This window comes from Centrocercus urophasianus, unplaced genomic scaffold, assembly GCF_019232065.1.
Source record: "Centrocercus urophasianus isolate 14NV4802_14NV808 unplaced genomic scaffold, USGS_Curo_1.0 seq_14, whole genome shotgun sequence".
NCBI classification, from domain to species: Eukaryota; Metazoa; Chordata; class Aves; order Galliformes; family Phasianidae; genus Centrocercus; species Centrocercus urophasianus.
Genome location: NW_024884586.1, coordinates 5414175 through 5430912, shown reverse-complemented (window position 1 = coordinate 5430912; position 16738 = coordinate 5414175). Strand labels below are relative to the sequence as shown.

At 36.3% G+C, this 16738-nt stretch overlaps 1 protein-coding gene across 1 annotated transcript in view; it reads right to left on the bottom strand.

Moving 5' to 3' along the window:
- Positions 1 to 5147: 5147 nt before the first annotated feature.
- The window catches only part of OTOG (otogelin), a 92913-nt gene continuing 81322 nt past the window's right edge, over positions 5148 to 16738 (bottom strand). Inside the window, exons 49-56 of the mRNA XM_042814279.1 lie at positions 16411 to 16451; positions 15240 to 15315; positions 14117 to 14295; positions 12827 to 12931; positions 12245 to 12364; positions 11391 to 11436; positions 6625 to 6704; positions 5148 to 5359 (exon numbers count right to left, since the gene is read on the bottom strand). Coding sequence (XP_042670213.1) covers positions 5159 to 5359; positions 6625 to 6704; positions 11391 to 11436; positions 12245 to 12364; positions 12827 to 12931; positions 14117 to 14295; positions 15240 to 15315; positions 16411 to 16451 — 848 coding nt within the window. The 3' untranslated portion in view covers positions 5148 to 5158. The remainder of the gene's footprint in view (positions 5360 to 6624; positions 6705 to 11390; positions 11437 to 12244; positions 12365 to 12826; positions 12932 to 14116; positions 14296 to 15239; positions 15316 to 16410; positions 16452 to 16738) is intronic.

Here is a 16738-nt window from a genome sequence, read left to right as displayed (position 1 = left end):
TGACCAAATCTTTTTCAGCTAGTAATGGTGATAAATGCAGTACATCTTTCCAAATTCAGCTGGACAGGTAATGAATGCAGCTAGCTGTGCCTTTCCTGCTTGAAGATCTGGCAGATGATAGCAACTTTCTTTAGCTCTGGAGATACAGAGATAATTTCAGTATAGCTGTCATAATAAATTACCTTAAGACATACAGGAAAAGCTACATAAGGCAAAGTACATTGGGTTGCTCTGAAAGAATAATAGAATGGTTTGGGCTGGAAGGGACCTTTGAGATCACCCAGTTCCAACCCCCGGTTATAGACAGAGACACCTCCCACTAGAGCAGGTTGCTCAAAGCCCCATCCAGCATAGCCTTGAACACCTCCAGGGAAAGTGCATCCTCAACCTCATTGGGCAACCTATTCCAGTGTCTCAACACTCTCACAGTAAAGAATTTCTTCATAATGTCTAGTCTAAGTCTACGCTCTTCCAGTTTAAAACCACATCCCGTCATCCTGTTGCTACACACCCCCCGATTTATTTCCACGTACAACAGATACAAAGAGCACAACAACACTGATAGAGCAAATGCTCAGGTACAAAACCCTGACTTTCAACACAGTCACCCTTACTAGCTATATAATTTTCACCAGACACAGACAACAACCTGCATGCCATCCTTGTAGACATCTGCACCAGCAAAGGAGACCCACTGTCTTCACTGCTGAAATATACCACCTACTGTCTCCAGAAATGTTCAGCAAGCGTTGATGAACGTCAGCGGGTGCCATTTTTCCAGATTCACAGATCTAAGTCAGCTGATATGATCAAAACCTTGGTCAAAGTCTGCTCAGAAACCAGATCCGAGAGGATGACAGTCTGTCAGGTACTATTTCTAAACAGGTTAGATGTTATCATCGCACTGAGAGGGGATTTTCCCCCCCCCATCACCCTTTGCATAGCAGCCGTCACCTCATTTTTAATTATTCATGTCTAGACACTTGTACTAGGAATAAAGAAGATGGTGTGGGTAGAGAGAATGAGAATGGAATTTTCTGAATGTTGTCTGACTTCATGGACTGCATACTATTGTAAGGAGATGCAAGTTATTTAATTTGTAATTAACAGTTCACTTTAAACTATAGACTACCAGATGCCAGTATTGCCAATTAGTCAATTTACCAAGCAGCAGTATCATTAATTACATGAATCATTACTCAAGAGGCTGTTACTCTGAGACCAAATAACATACTAACAAGCTAGACAGTAAGAGTTCACATGGAAATACAGCGATACAAATTGTGCTTTTTAAAAGCCTTCCTTAATGGCCAATATTCATCACACTTGAAGTTCCAGGTGCCAAATCAATTCTGTTGTTCCATGAATCAAGTTGGGTAAGCTTATTTGAAGTAACTCATGAGAAGAATATAACCCTCAGCAGTGGAGTAAAACTCTAAGGCTTGTGAAGAACATGCATCAACCCTCAGTTTCCAGAAGACTGGGGTTTGTTCACACAGCATCTAATTTCACGTTAAGCCATAAGTTCTTGATTGGGACATTAGAGATCAGGAAAGAAGGAAAGAAAAACACTTCAGCACATTTTTATTCCCCCCTCACCTTCTTCAAGGGGGCAGAGAAAAAAAGAAAAAAAAAAAAAAAAAAAAAAAAGTTTGCTGCCAGCTTCTAAAGAGGATGTTTCAAAAATCTAGATTTGGTTTTGTTTGTTCAGGAGAAACAACTTCACAGTGCACCCTGTCAGACCTGCCAAAAGCCAGACAAGCCATTTGTTTTTGCAATCTGATTAATCTGACTCCTGAAGTCTGCTTCTGCAGGCTGCCTTAAAAACAACTACAAGAAAACCAGAAGGCATCAGCAGCTAGCAACTTTACCCTCCTGTTGCAGTTACCATAGGCGCAGATTTGCAGAAACTAGGTAAACCTCTCTCCCGTCACCATCTAGCAGGTTCAAGAACCTAGTAAGCTACACCAGCAAGCTACTAAAATTCAGTACAGCTTTAAAAGCAAACAGATTGCTACAACAACAGCTTTTGTATTTATTTCCCTGTTGCTTTCACCACTTGAACTCAGCTTTCCTAACAAAAAAAGGTCGTATTTCCAATACCTGTCCACAGACCTGCTGGGGCAGACCTGAGGAAAGCCCCACAGGCCACATTCCTCTCCTCAGTTTTAAAACCCAGGAGTTTCCCCCATCCTCACTCTTAAAAATAAAGATCAATTTAGGAAAACAAGACTCACCACAACCTTGTAGGCCACTCTCCATGCTTCTTGCACTTCACCCCAGTAGCACCTACGTCCTTATCTCCAGCCTTTCTATAGGGGCACAAGGAGGATCCAGCTGTAGCTCATCAGCCTCAGCTCCCTCACCTGCCTCAGACTGCACCTTAACCCTTTCCAGGCTGTGGCCACCAGTGCCCATCTTTCAGAAACGTAGTGAGTCCACAAGAGCAGCACAAACATGCTCTCCTGCTTTATGCTGGTTAAACTTTCCTCCCTTCCCCATGGCAGCATGGTACGCTCTAGCATTCAACTCCACTCCTACCCTAGCTGAGGTAGCCCTCCAAAACCACCCAGTATCTGCAGGACTAGCACCCAAATTATGGTTGGTTTGTTAACTTCTAAGGCACTGTGCCCCTCGCTGGAGAACCAATTAGTATCAACATATGGCTCTCAGAAGCAAGGCAGCCCAGTGGCAGGTGAAGCTAGCCTGGAAAGCAGGGCACCTTTAATTTAGCAGAGAGCCCAGGAGATGCAGGTGTAACTTCTCACAGCCTTCCTGACACAGCTGTGCAGTTGCACACAGCTGAGGCAGCCCAGTCATCAGGGTGCTGGGGCCCGGCTGCACTACTAAAAAACTGGAGTTAACACCATTATAGTAGAATGTATTTATCTTCAAGAGTACAGCTTCAATGCTGCCCACCTTGGCTACTTCACCTACATAACCATAAGGCAATATAGTGCCTCCTCTAAGCAAGTGTCAGATAAACTCCTCCATCAGTTAGGGTTGCCTTTGCTTCTGAAGATGCTGAAGTACAAATAAAGCCAAATCTTTTTCCAGCTGAGTTGCTTTGTGCAAACACCAAGTAAATACATGTGAAGGGCTTGGATTGCTTTGAACTAACCACAGACAGACAGGCCAAGCATCTGTGAAGGAATTTATGCTAATCGAGGGGTAAAGGGGCTTCCTTTGTCATGCCATAAGCAGTATGGATCTTTCCTCCAGTTTCTCTCAGCATAAGCCTAATGTTTACAAATCCAGAAGCAGGGACTTAACACAGTGTTTATTATTTCATTCCTGAAGTGGAAACAAATGAGTGTTTGGTTACGGTTTCTGGACACCACACTCTACTTTCTACTGTTGCTGACAGAAGCCAGTATTTACTTGCTCTTAAAAGCAGCAGAGAAATGTCTGCCTCTCAAAGTAAGTGCCTTGTGCTGGAAGCAACGAGCATTCTACCAATAGCTTGAGCAGCAAGAGAAGGGCCCATGGAAGCATGGTGGCAAGACTAATTCTTGTTTTGTTCAGTCTCTCATTTTGGTGGTTGGCACTTTGTGCTGAGAAACACCTTACTTGAGAGCAAAAGCAGCAGCTTTCTTTTAATTCCTACCCTCTAAGATGACATCTGCCAGTTGGTATAAAGAGTGGCTGAAGTTCATCTTCGCAATTCTGAATTTTAGGCAACTGAAGATTTGGCCCAGCATCCCGTAAACAGCATTTTTCTTCTCCTCAGTTTGTACTTTTCTGTAGCATGTGCACTGCTGAAAAACAAATCAGTAAACATCACATGTTGAATCACATAGTAAGGTGCTTCAACAATGACAGAAAATTAATTGTAACAAAATAAGACTCCTTGTTGTTTATTAGATACTGTAAGAATGAAATGTACAGTATAAAAATTCATATCAAAACTGTTCACAACTGGTTTTGACAACACATTTTTCTTTGGATTAACTACACAAGCAGATTTCTAACAAGTTCTGCTGAGAACCGTTTTTACATTTTCTAATTTTAAGCATGTCACTGTGCTATCTACAGTTTGATCTACAAAACTAAAGCAACTAAATTTTTGCAGCATCAGGAATGAACAGGTCAATAACATTAGCTTAGAGGGGAAAAAAAAAAAGAGTAGTTTGTTACAACAAAATGTTAATTGTTCAAATTCATCAACAGAATTGCTTTTGAAATTCCAAGTCTTATGATTGTACATTTTCAATATCAAACACTTGACATATATTGATGACAAAGTATTTCTACTTACATTTTTCTTTTAGACAAACTAATAGTCCTGCTTTTTAATTCCCTAATGAATTGTCACATCTTTAATATTGGTGTAAAACACAGTTCATTCTGCTAAAGAAATATTGATAAATGTTTCGTAAGATGCCCATTTTCATTTAAAGTATTAGCTATGTTAATGAATGTAAAATGGTTTTTATTTGCTCAATCTCTGTATTTTCAGTTTGTATCATATTGTTCAGAAAAAAGAAAACGTTACTACTGATGACTAACTTAAAACTGTCTGTCTGTGCTATACATTACATGTTGGCCATACCACTTTTTACTACAATATAAAATACACTACAAAATATTGAAATTATTACCAGGGAATATTGCATACTGTTATTAATAGCAAGAATTTTTCCCTGATTAAAAAATAATATCCATATCTTCATTTCCCATTCATACTCTATTTTGCATTAGGAAGATGATTTGAACTGAAAAATTCTTCTCATATTGTCCAATCATTTTTTCTTAGAAGACACTGAATGTATTTGCAGCATTGCAATGCATTCAAAATAGTAGACTGCTGCTAGATATACCCATGTATCAATGATTTAAAACAGGAATGGGTGCCTCGGAGCACTGGGTCAGCCTCAGAGAACAAAATAGGTGGTGGTCTTTCCCTTGAGGTGTTTCAAATATAAATCACCTTCTAAATTGGCACATATCACAAGAACTCTTAAAATAATGCCTGTGAAGTGAAGACAAATCCCAACAAAAATGATGCAAACCCATTCTTTAGAAATAGAGGAAAGTCCAAAAATATTTTTGTTCCTTTATCTTTTAACATTAAGCTGGTAAATTTTTTTTACAGACATTCAAATTATCTTATGCCAGCAGCAGCTGGACTGTTTACTTTCCTTGTATTTATTTATTCTTAAGACCATTGGCAAGAACAGTCTGTAGGCTCTTGGATTGAATAGCTGACCCAGGTTGAATTACTGGTGCAATACAATTGCACAGTTCGTCTCTGCAGTCCCAGCTCCCTGCAGCATTTGCAGAATCTTGCGTATGTGTTGATGTTGTAGTTATATATACTTGCAGACGGGCACTTTCCATCACATGAAACAATGTTCACCTGGTAAAAAAAAAATATAAAGAACATCAACAAAATTAAGCAATTAGGAAATAATATTAGGAGTTCCTAAAAAAAAAAAAAAGTCTAAAGAAATTAGGCACCTCAAACCAACAGCAAAGCAATGAAAAAGTAGGTATTTATTTTATCCTCTTATGGAATTCCACTGCAATTGAGTAATAAACAAACACTAAAGCATGTTGCCTAGATATGTCTCAACTTTCATCTCATTGAGCTTAATGATGACTTTCCTGTTGATTTCAGTAACAGCAGGTTTTGGTTATAAATACACACAAAGAAACAACTTCAGTTTTGAATTTAAAAGTATTCATAGCAACCGTGGCTTGAACATGGCACTGAACGTTCCCAACAACTTCCTACAGTATTAATTTCAGCAATATACTCATGTGGTGTTAATATGCTGGCAGCAGTAAGCAGGAATACAACGAAAAAGCCAACAATCGTCACTGTGTTAAAACAGCAGGACGCCCTGTGACAGAAAAAGACACCAAAACTCGTGATTTTTTCAAGTTCAGTAACCAGGTTTTGCATTGCTGTTTGATGCATTTCTTAACACTGAGACTAAATTTCCTGGCTGTACAACAATTCAGTCTGCAAAATGTGCTCAGTGTCACTTTGGAGGTTACAGCTGTTATGCTATACTCTTCTATTACAGCTTTTTCAGGTGCTCTTGCACATCTCACACAAGACATCTGCACTCTTGTTACTGCTCACATTGCCTTACTGCCCAGCAAGAGGTTGGTGTCTTCCAGCCATAAATCATTCAGTAGACATACAGATAGCGCCTCGTTCTTCCTATATATATCACAATATGCTCATGCTGCTGTCTAAAGATGAACTTCAGGAGCCGAGATTCCTTTCTTTGTTGGCATTTAAGATGGCATTGAAGCACTTTCCTGGGACAGACGGAAAACTAAACACATCTGCAGTAGTTTCAAGTGCAGTATATCACTGGCAAGTGTCTGTTATATTAAAGTTAACTGCATCGTACCCTACTAATTGCATTGTAGGGAAAGATGAGAGTTAGGATTTGCACTAAATTAACTTCATCCTAGAAGTGTTCAAAAGTGGGGGAGACATACTCATTTTTCTTCTTAATTGGGAAGATGATTGCTGATAGTATAAGGAAACACAGACTTCCATCTCTGTGATACAGAGAGATGCAGGCAGTAGCACCGTGAGATTTTTGTTTTCTTTCACCCAAATTTTTCTTATTATCAAAGAAATTTTAATAGTTATTCACTTACTGGTGTGTTACTCCTGCAGTCATTCTTGCGGATAGTCATCCTAACAGTCACCTTTTTACAGAATTTTCCATCTTCCTTACCTGCAAAATGGGTATTGATTGAAAAAAATATGAGCTCAAACTTCTTAACATTTCAGAGATAAGAACATTCCTGAATGTGTTATGGTGTTAAGAGGCAAAGAATATACCCCATACATCTCTACAAAAGTTCTTGTGACATTAGCTGTACTTTGCATTGAAGTCACTGCTTTTAAAACATTCTAGTTCACTCATTAAAATACATCTCCTTGTGTCTCCATTATCTTGTATCTCTGAAAGTTTTATTCTTCATTCAGAATCCTTTTACAGATAAGTCTATACTGTCTTTCACAACATTTTGTAAAACTGATCAATTACTCATGTGAAATGGCTTTTTCAAGATGCATAAACTGCATTTTCTATGAAATAAATCAAACCTTAATAGTAATAACCAAATTCCAGTGATGTAAATAAACTTTAAAATGAACACAACACCAGGATCTGAAAGTAATTAGGGCTCAGCAGAGGGAGCGGGCGGGGGGGGGGAGGGGGGGGGGAGTTCTGCTTTTTTTTTTTTAAATAAGAAAAAGAACATAGATGAATAAATTAAATATTTTATTTACATTTTCATTTGCATTCTGATCACATTTTATCTCACGAAAGTGTTTACAAAGTATGTGATGAAATAACAAAAGATATTAAGAAATGAAATAAAAGCAATTAAACTTGACTTAAGGAGAGAATCCTGGGCATTTTGAAGAAAAGCAACGAAGTTCAGTTTAGAATTCAGTTGTCTGAAATCAGAAAGCACAGTATTTTCTCAAGGTGATCCTCTCTATGTTGAAGAAATCACATCACACTGAAGATCTGCAAGAAAAACAAATAGTTCATTCCACTATAAAAGCTTCCACTGCAGTTTAACATATTTTACACACATGATGCACTCCCACATCTCTCTACTTAGAAAACTGCATTTTCTTTCAGCTAAGCAAACCAAAGGTGTTAGCTTCAGAAAAGCCAGGGCAATTAAAGACTCATTGGTTTTACCACTAATACTAAAGTGTGACAGAGTTTTATTGCATCTTCATGCCCAATGTCCAGTTTCCTGCTTTAATCACTGTCAAATCAGGTTAAACTGCTTCCAAAAGAGAAATATTTTTTGTGAATTTTTGGGGGTGTGTTTTTTTTTTCTTTTTTTTCTCTCCACTTTTCAAACAACATAAGGACTTGAGGACCTGCTACTGGCTCTAGGCATAGCATAAGTTTCTAGAATCTGAAAGAAAGGACAGCAATGAACTTTCCTGGAAGGAAATTAACATCTACAATCAGAAATAGCTGCTAGTGCTCAACTATTATTGAATTATATTTCCTTAGGTAAAAAAAGAAATTGAGAAAAGAAAAAAATACTTTTGAATATAAAAAACTCACCATTGTTTTACGTTTCTCAGTCTTTTTCATGTACTTTCTTCTCTTACATTACACATGGTGTGTAGGATGCAGAAATCAGTGCAGCTGTGGCTATGACTTCATCTGGGCTACAGCAAAACTGCATCACATTTCACATAGAAATAAATATATAAAGTATTTCCATGTATGTATTTTAATGTCCAGTGGCTTTTAATGAGCTCTGACTATGGAATACTCTTCTCTGAAGAGCCTTTCAAAACATGTGAAAATTTTCTTGTATGGGTTGTGTTAATGAATTTCTTTTTCATGTTGAGTTGATTCAACAGCTCTGTCATTTAAAGTGATGTCAATTTAAAGGAGTAATACAGACTTCAATGGAGTATTCCTAGAATCAGGAGCGCAGTTTAATGAAAAATGTGTCACTCAGCAACGTACAAAAGTACAGTCAACACTGTTTTTCTTACAGAAATACAGAGAGATGTTTTCACAAAATAAATGCCAAGCTAACCGCATTCATACCATTTACAACTCTAGAAGTTATCATCCTCTATTAAACACAACAAATAAAATCTCCAGTTTTCATGGAGTAAGCACAGGCTTGCTATTTTCAGTAAACTCCCCCTACTACAGCAGGGAAAGAAATGAGCTGCTTCTACTAAATATGCCACTGTAGGCAAAGCTATATGAAACAGCATATGCAAAAAAGTTATTTATTCAATTAACTTTAACAAGCAAAGCCATTAGTGTCTATGTTCTACAGCACCATACACATAATGGAATTAGCATAGGTTTTTCAAAGACAATAATTTACACATGCAGCAAGCTAAAGACTACGCGAGTGCTTACTACCAACAGTATATTGTTGGCTAACAACAATGCACTGCCCACGCAGTGCAAAATGAAAAACAGAACCAAACCACAACGTGAGCCATTCTGAACCATAAGCAGCTCTACTACACTGCAGCTTTTGGTATAACCGGATGACATAAGGCCTGATGCTCCTATCAGGGAGTACATTGTTGGAAATCAACAATGATGCTGTTTGGGTTGATTCTACTAATTTCAGGAAAATGTACCTTTATTACAGCTAGCATAGGCTGTAGGAGTGACTGGGCTAACAGGGAATGGGAGGAGCACTGACACGGAAGAACCTGGTAAGAATATTACACGTTGAACAGCTTATATGTTACAAAGGATTCCCTATCAATATGAAACACTTTGAAGCTATTAGATTTCATCATAGTTGAGAAAGGAATTCAACTTTTAAAAGTCTGTGTACTATTTGCAATGCATAATGTCAAAGCCAGGAACAATTCAAACATACTGCTAAGAATGCTGCATTACACTGTGGCTCTACTATTATTTGTTTAACTGGTTCAAGCCCAGATATCTTAAAAAAAGTTATTTCTGATCTATGTCAGTATAAGTAAGACTATCTAGTATCCCAGATTTAAGTTGCTCTCTGGGACTGCGAGAAAGAAACAGTATTTTTTTTTCTAGCCGTGTTGGTAAAAAAAACTCTTTGGATTTTTGTGGAACTCTTGAGGCTTACAGAGAGGACTTCATTTTTTAAAATGAAAGCAAACATCACAACGATTTCTAATCATAAAGTATTTCAAAAGAAAATGGTATGCTGATAACCCTTCTCATAAAGTGTCTCACACAATAACAATTGACTGATAGCTCTCATGCCAGATTTGTTCTGAGTCAGACTTAACGACATGATTCACTGGCTATGCTATCTATAAACAGCTGTGAAATCAATAACATGAATATACTTGTAAAAGCAAATCTCCAAAGTCAGTGGCTATTTTTAAGTGGTTAATTTTCTATTAACCACTAATTTTCTATTCTGCCTACATTAAAAATTTTAATTTGTCTTAAATAAATAAGAGTGTGGTTATGATCCCTCCTAAATATATTAGTAGTATCTTCTGCCTTGCTGAAAATCAGAATCAGCTTAATAGAGTTTTAGCTGTGTTAATAAGTTTTGTACAGAAATTGGCTTGTCTGGCTAGTAACGCATTGAACAGTAATGTCAGATAATCTCAAAGAACTGATCTTAAAGAGCCAATCAAGAGTCAGCTAAAGAACTGGGAACAAGTGCTTAAAGCACAGGTCCATTACAATGAAAGATGAATCTTTCATCTTCAATCATGAAGATGTAGTACTATTACCTTACGGTGATTGGGAGCAGAAAAAAAAAGCAATCTACAATTTCAAGAAGCTCTGTACCACAGCGCGTAATACGTAACAAATGAAATGAAAAAGTTTGACAACGTATACCTCATTGCAGTGACTCTGAATGTCATAGCTGGTAGTCATGATCAAGTCCTACCCCAACCAGTAGGAAATACTCGCACATTTCTCCAACTCTCTCCTACAGTTTATCTCCTATCCTTAGCAATTCGGTCAATGTTCCACCCACTTACGCAAATAGAATAAGAATTTTGTACTTTTTAGAAAGATAATGTAATACTGCCCAGTAAAACAAATCTCCTTTTACACTGCTTTTAAGGTGGTCAACTTCAAGAATTAGAAAGTAATTTCTACAGGTTAGGTGTTGGGCTCATTCACTGCATGAGCCCCAGTTATGTATATTTATGTACCAGGACATGAAGAAAAAGGGTACTTAGGCCACGATTTGTAGTTGAGAATTATGAAATTTAGAAAACATTCTGCAAAGAATTATTTTACTTTTTCCCGAACCCCTTTACTAGCTCTCATAGACATAAAAACAGACCTTGGTATCAGGTAAGGGTGGTTTTTTTTCTAAGTTATTTTAAAAGACATTGCTTGAAAGCTTTTGAAATGTGTCTATTAACAGAATCCAAGACTACATCACAATTAGTTAAGTATTCACAGCGTTAACTTACAAACAGCATAGATAAATTCTTTTTTTTTTTAGCCAGATATGAAGATGTGAGTGTAGCTGAAGCATTTTTTAAGGCACATTCCAAAATATAGTAACATTAGAGGCAGTATATTAATAATATATAAATAAATAATAATAAGTAATAATATATATAATAAAAATAAAAATAAAATAATATTTTTAAGAGTTTTACATGAGAAGAAGAAAGTACTCAAGATACCAAGGTTAGAGACTTGGCCAGCCAAGTGTCACTGGAGTAAATCCTTCAGTGCTAAACCACTTTTTTCTGGTTTAATTGCACTAGCTTAATTAGTATTCACATAAATGTGATTGAGAAGAGGACATCTTTTGATCAGAGTCAAGCTTCCAGGCAGTAAGGAATCAAACATATTTCTAAAGTAACAACAGATCAGACAGTCTGGTGAGTCTCAATAAGTGGAAATTTGTGAGCTTCATTAATCACTTACATGTTTTGCAACATCCTTCCAGGAATGGTACAACATAGCCTCCAACCTGATCAAGAAAGATGACAGGGAAAAAAAAAGTCAATTTTTTCAAACATTTGTTCACATATATCTGCATGTCTTCGCTATTAGGAAAGTCTTTATTAGGAAAGCTCTACAAATTTACATTTAATAGAAATTTACAAATTTAATACAAATATATTTTTATAACCTTGCATGGGCAAAAGATTCTCTCTGAAGAACCAATCCATTGTTATCAGTAACAAAGAATTATAACCACCTAGTTATTCTAGGACTGCTCCCTGCTTGTGTACCATGTAAATGTAGAATTTGACTAAAATGGAGTTGTTCCCTGCATACATTTGCTGGCACTTAGTCCAAAATAATTTCACAAATTAAAAGAACTGTTGCTTCCCCTGCAAATCTAGTCCCAAAAGCCTTATGTCTGAATGTTGAAAATTTTAATGATATTTGGACAATCTTTTCTGTTCTTCAACATTCCTTACCACCATAATAAATTGCTACAGATGAAGTCAGTTATAAAGTTATTTAACCCAGAAAATCATCCAAGTTCAGACAGCTGCATGAAAAACTAGTTTGATGTTACAAACCTCCAGGAGAAATGAAAATACCTTCTGAGAATGCAGCATCTCCAGCTGTGTAAATGGGGAGTCTGGTGGCATGCTATACATGTACAGTTAGAGTTTTTCATCTTCAAATATCTGGACAAAACTCCAGGCATTGCAAGAACTTACGAATCTCTCCCTTCTTGAGGTCAGAGAATCCTTTGTCAATGTTAATCTTTTCATGAAATCATGAATCATAGGTGGAATGTAAGCAATGTATTAAGCACTGACCTTTACACATTCGGTTTCATTAAAGGGTGGGCAGCCAACTGAAGATGCAACCAGAACTGATCCGATTGCTGTGTTTATGCATTCATACCTCATGCAGTTTGAAATCCAAGTAGTACCAGGCTGTTAAAAATGTTAAGACAGAATCTATACTCAGCAACTCAGAAAAAACAGTACTACAAATATTTATTATACAATTCCACTGAATAAAACTTTGTCTGAAACAAAAGTAATGGAGCAAAATATGATTTGGATGCACCTTAAAGTTCTTTTAAAGTCTATTAGATCATGTAAGGAGGTTCTAAAATAGTCAAGCTATTATTCTCCAATAAAAAAAATTAATTATATATATATAATATATATAATTATAAATAATAATAATTAATAAGTATCAAAATTCCTTAATCCTTGTAGACAGCTATATGATTGACACTCCAAAAAATAATGTTGAGTAAATGCAAAATTATTCCTAGTATTTAGCCAAAAGTATCTCTTCTTTGCACAGTTTATTTGGGAATGTGTGTATAGTATTACCTGTTTTTTTTTTCTTTACTTCTGAATACTTTGAGGGATTTATAAACTTACCTTAAAATTGGAAACTGTGCCATTGTTGAAAGTGTGGAGACATGATATGTTCTTACAGCTACCACAGCAAGTTGTTAAATCCTTTGGAGGTTGATAGACTTGGTTCTGCCAGTATAAACAGATTATTCCTTGTATGAAACTACTGAGTAACCTGACATTTTATTAAAGTAATGGGCAGATTTCTTAGGGGTATTTTATTTTAGAGACAGTTTTAAAATAACTTTCAAAGCACACAGTTTGTGTTTGTATGCTCTGTATGTTCAGGAACCTTTTATAAAATATGAAATACCGTTGATGATAACTAAAATGAGAAGAAGATCCAGCTCAGAGAATTAACTAGTCTTTCTATAATTTTTAAATGTTAGTCTGACAACTTACATCAACAACCATTGAAATTTTAACTTTTTACACATTAGATAACAAACAAAAACATAATTTGAAAAGTAATCCATATAATATTCCCATGGTTATGTATCATGGTTTGTAAAAAAGCCACCAAGATATCATTTCCAAATTTAATGTAGCTGTTTTCATTGCATTTAAAATTCTTCTGATTATTCTCTTCTCAGTTCTTACTGACCTAATGGCTACTATGTCTGGCAATTTGTGCCAGCACAACACAGCTAAAGCTAAAGATTCACAGTGGCAGTATGATATTAGTCCCTTAGTCCACTGCTAATCTGTATGGGACCCTGCTGAGCATTGGGTCCCTGCAGCAGCTCGTTCAAATGCATGAGATGGTAACAGAGCTTGTCACCTTCTTTATTCTCAGTGAGAATAAATCTGTCCAAACCTTCAAGCCATCTCTCCATAGGGCTAGTGCTCAACTCTCCCTAAATACAATTGCAGTTTTATGAAAATTAAGATCAAATAAGGTCCTCTTGTCTTTCTAAAGAGGAGCAATAGTGTGGTTATTAATGACTTAATTCTATCTGTTCTGTGCCTCAGGCTGGCACCTGGTATTTTATCCATTTATGGTACTTATTACTCATCAAAATGGGTAATTTATGGAGAGAGTAAATCACGTAATAAAACACTTCATGAATTTATGACATTCAACATGCAGAAACAAAGACAGCATAAACAGATTATATTCCAGGAAAACAGTGAAGGGAGAGAGATTTCAGTAAACTTCTATCCAAGATAGGTAGTAAATCACTGGGGGGAGAGGGGGGAGGGTCTCACAGTTACTTTTTCCATCTTGTTCTCATGACTACAGTCTACTCAAGAAAAAAATAGTAATTAAAAACACTAGTCACAATATACATGTCTAGAATCTGAATTTCTTACAGCTTTGCACTTGACAGCACAGGCTACTGAAGAAGTGTTTATTCTGTAGTACTTAGTGGAAGGATCAATCACATTTGTACAGTAAGAAATATGGCAAATGCCATCTAGACTGTGTTCCACAATTGTCTGTCCAGGCAGCAGCACACCTCTCTCATTACTCAGGCAAACTTTGTCTCTCACTGCAAGAAAAAAAGCACACACAGAAAAAAATATATATATAAAAAAAACACCAACAAACTCAGTACAATTATCTTGGTATCCAAAACATTAAATAAAAATGCTTCAAAGAGTAAAATAGGCATGGAAAAAGCTACCTCTTCAAGAATTATGGGAGAGGTTTTCAAATATAAACTGCTAATACTAATAGCCTAATGTTTCACTACAGTTGCCAAATTACTTCAAACATAATTCCTCATGAATTTAACATTTTATCAGCAGCACCACAAAATTGACAATGGAGACTTCAACTGGCTTTAATTCTACTTTATGGTAAGAAGAATTGTGCCTGGTAAATGTCTATTTCTCCCCACTGATTATGTAGGGAATAGAGCACAATTAGCTCAGAAGTATGTACCTTTGTTGCAGAAATCTATGCAAAGACAGTCTCAACTGTCAGCCAGCTGCGTGCCCCACAGAATTAGTTTTCTCTGGCACTACTGGGCATGCTCCAAGACAAGCTCTGCATGGCACTGAATACCAGCTCCTTGTTCACATAAAACACGTAAGCGTATCTAACCAGTTCCCGAGTAACCTCAAAATGGGCTAATGGGGCTACTCCTAGACATCAAGTATGGATTTTAGTCTCTTGCTGGAGTTCTCCATCCAGCTCATTAATGCACAGACTGCTCAGTGAACACCACCCAACATTTCCCAAATTCTGTCTACTATTTCTGTGCACAGACTTTGCTACAGGAACTAACAGAATCCAAGGATAGGCTATAATCAACCAAGTATTTAGTGAGTGATCCTATTCTCTTGCCCTTTCCTGCTATTTGTGAATTATGTCAGTCAATTCTTTCCTCCTATGTACCATGTGCAAAGCTGAAACATCCAAATTATAACTACTAATTTTATTTTACACTTGAAAGGGTATTTCTTTGAATTAGATTATTTCTGGACTTACCACATTTGTATTTAACACAGTTACATATATTTTCTGAACTGTTCTGAAATTGTTCATCTATCTGAAGTTTCTGTCCCTGTGGATGTAAAAGCAGAAAAAAGAGAAGTGGAATGACAGTTTGCTCATCTGTATCTTTTTACTTTAGACATCTTTCCTCTGGGATTCAAGTAGCAGTATCTCTTGACACCCAGTAACTACTTTAGAATTCACTTTGCTCTTCCATAGTGATATTTAATTTAGTAATGAAAAGCAAATACTGTATTTGTTATTTTTGTTTTACATCTGAAAAATAGGAGCCGATATCGGTGTCAGTACAGGAAACATTTAAGACAAAAAAAAAAAAAAAAGAAATGCAGTAGCTTGCCTTTATACAGAACTCTCCAAGCAATATGGAGTTTATTTTTGCATGGATTGACTTAACAGACACAAGTAGTATTATGCTTGTATGGCTGTACTTTTTACTGGTTTACATAGATGAAAATCAAGACTTTCCTAATACCTTGTAATATCTTGTGCCTAAGTTTCTTCATCTGTAAGATGGAAGTACTAACAACAACATCATTTGCAAAGCCTTTTGAAGTTAACTAACTAGAAACCCTGAAGAAAATCTAAGTACAGTATCCAGAGAGTTTCCAATTAGATTTTTCATTAATTATTCCCTTTGCAGCATTGTTTTCTGGATAAAATATCTGATATTGACTGAGAACCTAACCCAATAATGCTAATAAGCACTTCTGTAGTGCAGAACAAGTCACAGTGGAATACAACTTACAAAACACTGTGGTGAGTCAATGATTTGAGTACATGCTACAGATAAGCACGTATCGACTTGACTATTTGTCACTATGACAAATAGGATTAACAAAACACTGATGCACTGTACGGTAACTGAAGAACAAAATTATGTCTTCAAAAGCATGAAAGTAGTTCCATTCCATGAATACTCAGGGGCCACAGGCAATAAAAAGTCTGAAGAAATATCAGTGTCATACAGTCATTTTATTCTGCAGGACATTTAAATCTGACTTCTTAAAAAGTGATCTAGCTTCTAGTAAAACAATTTCAATAAAAGAGAATGACACAGCATTCCACATTTAACTTTTAACAAAATACTGATTGATTCCATGAGAAAATTATAAAAGAATTCTGACAGGTAAGATAGATTCCATACCAGTTTGCATTGAGGTTTGGGGATCGTTTCACATGAGCATTCTAAAACAAAACACAATTACAGAAACAATGGTTAAAAAAAATCTATATACCATTTCTTCTAAACAGAGCATCAAAGAAAAAAGAAGCTCCACATTTTTGAGTCATCACTGAAGAAGCTTTGCAGCTATTTGAAATACATAACTTGGGGAGTCCAGAATTATGCCCGGTTGCTAATCCACCATAAAAACGAATTCCAGCTTCTGTGACCACCTTTATCCATTTAGAAAAAATTGCAGTGCTTTATCACCTACAGTCTGTCTGAATATATTGATAAAAATATGATCATT